General features: G+C 39.9%; 1 protein-coding gene across 4 annotated transcripts in view; it reads right to left on the bottom strand.

The window, feature by feature from the left end:
- Window positions 1-319: 319 nt before the first annotated feature.
- Window positions 320-7,332, bottom strand: part of tax1bp1b (Tax1 (human T-cell leukemia virus type I) binding protein 1b) — a 39,862-nt gene continuing 32,849 nt past the window's right edge. For 2 of the 4 annotated variants that reach the window (XM_084385600.1, XM_084385602.1), the window contains 5 exons: window positions 4,532-4,618; window positions 3,694-3,877; window positions 2,345-2,496; window positions 1,439-1,518; window positions 320-1,197 (listed from right to left, as the gene is read on the bottom strand). In XM_084385600.1, the coding sequence (XP_084241726.1) occupies window positions 1,002-1,197; window positions 1,439-1,518; window positions 2,345-2,496; window positions 3,694-3,877; window positions 4,532-4,618 (699 nt within the window). In that variant the 3' untranslated portion in view covers window positions 320-1,001. The remainder of the gene's footprint in view (window positions 1,198-1,438; window positions 1,519-2,344; window positions 2,497-3,693; window positions 3,878-4,531; window positions 4,619-7,332) is intronic. The other 2 variants (XM_084385601.1, XM_084385603.1) reach the window with 1 other exon arrangement.

Genomic DNA, 7,332 nt, shown 5'->3' with positions numbered 1-7,332 from the left:
TTTATGGAACCCATTTAGTATGAGTATTCAATAATTATAATAATAATGATATTTTGTAACCACTATAGATTTAGTTTTTTGTCTTAACATTGTCAAAGTTCTGGTGGGACAACTCCCAAAAAGTAGTCATTTAAAATTATACTATGTTCCTTTAAAACTTTCCAATAATAATAATACTACTGTTATAAATATATCCTAATTATTTCTTGATTAATAATAAATGTTATTTATTATTGATAATCCTCAAAATCAAGTTTTACAATGCAGTTTTGTAAGCCAAGGTAAATATTTGAAATGATAACTCCACATGACCAGAATAAATATTGCTTCAGTAAATCTTTATTAGTTTAGATCAAGTATGTAATACACACTCACACAGTAAGAGACCAAATGTATTTAACTAAAGAGGTTTGTGATTTCAGTGCAGAGGAAATGTGAGCATGCAACTCAATTAAAATAGGTGATTTAAATAGATAAAGGAAAAAATGCTAACTGAAAGTGCGATTATCAAGGTTTATCTTTAAAAGCTTATTCTAAAATAATTTCATAATATAGAATCACCCTCTTAGCTGGTCACGTATATGCCCAGACAGAAAAAGCTGCGCTCTGCCTCGCACAGAGTATAGTAGGCGATACTTGACTTACACTACTGAACCTGGGGACGGTTCTCAACAGAATGCTTTATTATGACATTTGCTCAGTGTTCTTAAAGTATTCTTCACCAACTGCCCTGCCAACTTGATATGAGAGACGTTAAAGTGAGCTACAACAAACAGTACAGTCCTATAGACTAAATTAATCCCCAACTAAAATGGACACAAATAAAAGACCCTAAAACATCACCCATTCATTATCAGTATCCATCCTTCACCTTGACTGTGTTTAAATAAAGAATCAGTTCTCTACAGATGAATGCTCAAAGCTAAACATGCTGCTTAAAGTGGCTGTTAACTGCAACACAAATGTGAATGTGAAGTGGAGGCAAGTATCCTGTTCCCCGACTAGAAGTTGAGCACGTTACTGTCGAAGTGGGTGAGGACGTGCTTCTCGAAGAGCTGCTGGTCGCAGTCGAGAGGGAACTGTTCGCTGCACATGGGGCAGATCTTCCAGTGGCTCTCCACGTGCTCCTCAAACTTCGACTGGTCGTAATGAGGAGGGAAGATGACTTCACACAGCGGACAGCGCTTTTGCTCCCCACTTGCAAGAGAGAGAGAAATTACATTAAACTGGGGGTGAAACCTTTGTATAAAAATACAAAACAAAAGACTTGTAACACAAATTGTGAATACGTTAGTGCCGGACCAACAGGAGAGTAAACGGCAGTAAAACAACATCTGTGTGAAGGCGATGTGGGTGGGCTAACGCGCATATTCACACCACAACCAAAGCTCAACCACATGATAGGTAACAGCCGTGAGGTTTGTGTGTGTGTTCTTACCTGGGTTCAAAGCAGAACGGTATCTGTCCATCATTGAGGAATTCTGCAGGGTCAGTGGCTGTAGGCTGATCATTAGTTGGCTGGGGAGAGAAGAAAAACATTTCCTGTCACTTTACTCAGGATTTAAAGCTGCGGTCCGTAACTTTTGGCGCTCTAGAGGTTAATAAACAGAACTGCATGCGTCTTGCGGAAGAACATTGTAGCCTGAGATACTTCTCTCTGTTTATGTCTATGACGAGTCACGTAGGTGCACCCGAACCAGTCTAAAATATTCCCAATATAAACACTTACTATACTGTAGTGATTCAGGATAAGACAAAAACAATGGATTCATGATGTACTCGCTTATTATATACACAAAAAAAGTTACGGACTGCAGCTTTAAGGAATGGAATATATACTGTATGCAGAAGAAAGTCAGTCATAAGGGCTTGGTAATGATGACAATTTCCATTTTTGGGTGAACTATCCATTTAAAAAAAGTATGTTTAAAATGGTTTGTGAACATTTTTAATACTTTTGTATATTTCAGTCACATCAAACTTGGTGTGAATAGGCCTCAAGTCAGTTCAGATGAAAAGCGAGTTTTACAGTACCGGTAACTGACTGAAGCTCTCCCATGTTTAGTTGGGTATATCCACCATTATCCGAGCAAGGCTAACGAGCTCAATTAGTTGCGAGCGTGAGCACTTCCTTAATGGGTCTGCTCTGGGTTACCAGGGCTTTAATAATGCAAGCTTAGCTTAGCCGGAGGCCAGCGCAGTGGAGAGAGAAGCGCAGATAAAAGAAAGACAGAGATTTGAGAAGAATTTAAACCCATCCGCAGTTCTGACTTGATTAAAACCTTAATCCCACCTCTATATCACTTCTAACGGCTGAACGTGGAGGAAGCCCTAATGAACTCACAGTGCTCTGCGGCTCCTCTGGTTCCTCCAGTCCATCAGGACGACTGAGGTTACGGGCAGGCTGTATGCACACCACATTGCTGTCCCAGGATGGGGGCCCAACTGGGGGCAGTCGGGGCATCTGGTCATCAGAGAACTCTCCATCGGCTCCATCTGTCAGGAAAGGAAACGTTTTAATGCCTTAATATCTAGATTTATACCTTTGAGAAAAACCCCTAGCTCAAACAAATACAGTATAAGCATGTACAGTTGGCCATAAACAGTATTTAAAGCCTTAAGTCACGCATGTTTTACTATCATTACATTAGATACAAAATATCAAACCAAATGGCATTTATTTTGCGAAAAAAATAATACATAGCAATTCTAGGTGTCACTGTCATTCAAATGTTTATTTAAAACAATAGAGTGCAACAGTTCCTGCCCCCTTTTTAAGCGACGCTGGTTCCAGAAGTACCTTTTCATTCATTTCTCCCACTGGGATTTTTGTTATAAGCCATGAACCAATCCAATCAGCTACGGGGTGAATCACAACAATACAAACTTTGATATGAAGCGAAAAAGGTTTTGAAAATCAGACAAAAAGACAAAGGTGCAAGAATGTGTACTTCACGGTTTTAGCGAGGGAAAGAACTACAATCCCATGAAGCATTGCAAACTAAAACGATGGAGAAATATAAAACTACCCATTTGCAAATGTTGATTACATGTATAAGAACAAGATATTTTAAGTTTATTGCAAAATATGCATATAGATCGACTCGATTACGTCATTCGCAGTGCTTCATGGGAGTGGGCGGAGCTTGTTGATTTTGTTCGACTCTCTGATTGGTGTAATTTTCTTTACAGCCTCATGGGTAATGTAGTTCCAGAAGAAGTAAATACCATGGATTAACAACCTCGTAGCTCACAGTAGGTCTGTCTTTAATCAATTTCCTTATGGAGAAAATGAATGGAGATTTTCCTTCCGCTCCACTCTATTAAACAATTAAGCGAAACGATTAAGCGATCATTTTAGCACAAATATCACACAAAATAAAAGCTCCATTGTCTACCGTCAGCAGTAGCGTAGTGATTTAAAGTTCATGGATATTAAAGTCACTTTCAAACTAAACAGCTTTATCTTGGTCAATGCTGCAAATCCGCATGACAAACTTGAACCCGTTGCGAAATCTGCTCTCATGCAGAATTGTCAATTGCATAGGTTCCTATTAAAAGGGCTGGCTTTTTCCCCACAAAAAAAAAAATCTCTGAACAATGGTAAATGCGACCACACTTATGTCATCGCTCGCTGATAGAATTGTATCCCTTATTTAAAGTGACCAAATGATGAGATAGTGTCGTATATACCCCTGGAGTCAGTAGAAGAGTATGGGTTCCCAAACATCAGATCAGTGGGGCGCTGGGGCACCAGCAGAGGAGATGGGTCGTCTAGAGGGTACGGCATCGGGTACTGCAAGAAAACTGACTGCACATCCAGACTGCCATCTTTCTTTCCGTGTTCTTCTTCCCTGCTCACACTCCTTTGCAACTCCTGAAGGGACACAGGAAACAACACGGCTGTTAAGTCAAAATCAATAGCTAATTACCTGATCCACACATTCCAATTGAAACTTTAATGCAAATTAAAACCTAAACTGGGTGAAATTAGCCTAAAAGTGACCAAACTGAAAGCAGTCTAATTTGAGGCCAGGCATGATGTATTGACATTAATTGAGTCAGGTCCCATTTTTTCATCCTTCTCTTCCTTCTTCCCTCTATCTTTGAGTCCAGACAATACATCACTCACCACAGTGAGCAGCGGCAGCGTCGTAGAGAAACTCGCCACCCTCACACAAACAGTTTAATTAGGCCCTTCATTAAAACTCCTCTGCCTGTTCAAAGGGAGGCAGAGCTCTGCCTTTTATTGAAGTCTTCGACAGGCGCCAATTTCATTTAGTCTGAACCTCAAATTGGGCCATTTTGCTTCTCGAGCGTCGAGTTTTGTGTTATACCTCGACTACGCGTCCCTCTCTGTGGTCCAGGGTAATTGAATGGAAAATAAGGACTCACTTGCACTGCTGGCCCAATTAGAGAGATATGTTAAACCCAAACCAGATCCTGAGAATAAAACAACAAGCAAGCAAAACAACTGCATTTTTAGACTGGCAAAGAGAGGCCTATAGAAAATGAAAACGAAAGCACGCACCCCCTCCAGTTTCTCTTTTTCTTTGGTCAACGCAAAAAGACTGTCCTTCAGCTCCCTGAGTTCTCGGCCCTTCTCTGCCACCTGGCTCTGGAATGAGAAAAGGTTATTATTTTTGAGATTAATTTGCTAAAAACCTTGACTATAGAGTAGTCACATATTATCGGTTAATATGTTAGAAATAATGTACGGGGGGGACTGTAAGCCTTGAGGGTGACAAGGCCCCTCGAATAATCAGATATGGCCAAATTGCCGTCTCTCCCAATGTGTGATATTGGTGATGTACTGTTGTACTCTATTATGCACTGCTCTGTATGTTGTTAGGATGACAAAAACAGCACTTGTTAATGTCACAATTGACCCTTCACTAAGCCCCGCCCTCCTTAGTTACTGTTGCTACGCCTGTCAAGCTTTTGCGTCTGGCACGTCTATAACAGTATGTATGCACCGGTTTCAGACATTCCCAAGGAGATAATTAGTCATTTTTGGCGAACAGGTGAAAATCTGAGAGAACAAGACAAAATGGACTGCAGTTTGCATTCGAGGGATATATCCACGACGTAATATGCAACCGATTAGAGAATAATTTAATCAAAATTGAAGCTAAAGCCTATAACGTTAACGTTAGGTCCCAGCGCAAGCAAGCAGCCGCCTCATACGCTGACCATTCAAATGGGAAACACACAAATTGAGGAAAAGCTATGTTCAAGCACAGCAGGGTAAGTGAAATTTGAAAATATTCTAATATTTATAAATCAAACAGCTTATCCATAAGTATTGTGGAATAAACACAAGACATTAGCCTGACCACTTTGCAATGATAACATTCTCCCGCTTATGTCAGTGAGCCTCCGTCTTGCCTTTAATCACACTGCTTGATCCACGAGCTGGACAATAACTTCATTCTAGAGCTGCTATAAAGCCAAAACACTTTTACTTTAAATTTCCTATTATCACTGTAAAGCTGCTTTGGAACAATCTACATTGTTAAAAGCGCTATATAAATGAAGATGACGCCCGGCATTTCTCCCCTTGGGTTTTAGGTTTCGGGAAGGGAACAAAATCCACCACCCCGTCCAAACTTTTAGGATACTGGGTATCAGATTTGCACAATCCATACGCACAACGCTTCGGCATGTTTCCATCGCTCGAAAGCTTGCCAGACCTCCCGCGCCTAGTTACGGTTGCTAAGCCACGATTGGCCTGTGGCGGTTTTCGGGCGTGGCTTAGCAAAGGGTCAATTGTTAGAGATGGCCAATCAAATCAAAGACAGGCTTTCAGAGAAGCAAAACATGAATTCCAGCACATCGCTTCAGTTTTTACAGTGAAAAAAAAAAAAAGTGTGAGGTAAGAAGAAGCGAAACATTTAATTTTTGACAACTGTTACAAAATAAATGTTAAATGATCAATCCAAATTTCGCTGTTTTGAATTGAAAATATATAATCTGTGCGATTCATGTAATTTGATTGCGAGTGAATGCATGCATATTTTAAAATAATATTATTTACAAATAGTAAAAATCTCTACTCTGATGAAGCCTTTCTCTGTCTCTCACAAGACATCACAGCAACAGCAAACCACAACCATCCAATGATCCAATCAATTCCCCATGGACAAAATCAAGTTCCTTCCTACATTTTTCCTTGTTCGAGAAGCTGTTTTACTCGCATATGCGTCACAATAGGGAAGAAAAGACTATTGCAGCTTTGACTTCATCCCGACTTTAAATAAAAAGGACTATTACATTTGTGACCCGGCTCCCAATCCAAAAAATTGGTTTGGTCCCTCCCAAAGATAAAGACATGTTTATGGCCTTTCAGATAGGTTCGAGATCTTGAATCCACCGAAAGGGTTTATTTTTATTTTTACAGCCAATAATTGCTGAGCTGACCGTTCAATAACAAGATAATTACATGAATGCATGAGTATATAAATAAATTAATTTGATTTATACAGTTAGTTTATTATATAAAACATATTTCTGCCTGACTGACCAAATAGAATGAAGTATTCCAGAGCCATATAATAACATTTATTCACTAAAAATGTGAGAAATAAAAAAATGATAATAAAGGAACGGTCTTGAAAATGCGTTCTGATTGCAACTGATACGCATGCAAAAATCTCAATGATACAAGATGCCTTCTCTGCTACTCATTTACATCTGTTCTTGCATGGCTCCATGTGAGTCACGCACAGAAAAAGTCAACTTCGCCTGAAGTATACCACTGATCTGTACATGACCTTCCTACTTAAACAGAACCGAGTCCCTCGCTCTGTCTCCTGCTGTGTAGGGAGGCAGCCAGCAGATGCATTATCCTGTCTTGATCCCAGGACTCCCAACTGTCCTTCCTCCACTGTCTCCATGTCTCGTGTAAACAGCAGTAAAAGTCAGTCTCCTCAGTGACACACTCATAAACCAGCACAGTCAGTGTATTTGTGCTAATGCAACAATACCGGGGCTTGACTCAGAGCAGCCGTAAACAGTGTGGAGGAGAAACGGTACTAAGGTCTTCCTGAATCTCTTATCAGAACATCTGAAGGTCTGCTTATCTGTGATCACATTTCCCCCTGATCTGAGTCATTTGGTTCTAAACTGTATAAAAGAAGAAAGAAAGAAAAACAGCACAGCTTCCTTTTGTTGAGATCTTAGATGCTGAACATTGCTTTTGATACTTCCTATAGCAGAAAGAAACTACTCTGTAATATTAGGAGAAGTGGAGATAAAGACGGCCTCAACAAGAAATAAATTAAGCATGTAAACGCTTGAATCCAGCTATTTTCAACTGGATTCGAAAATACC

This window comes from Rutilus rutilus (assembly GCF_951802725.1).
Source record: "Rutilus rutilus genome assembly, chromosome: 17".
NCBI lineage: Eukaryota > Metazoa > Chordata > Actinopteri > Cypriniformes > Leuciscidae > Rutilus > Rutilus rutilus.
The sequence above is the reverse complement of the archived record's forward strand: the minus strand, read 5'-3'. Positions and strand labels throughout refer to the sequence as shown.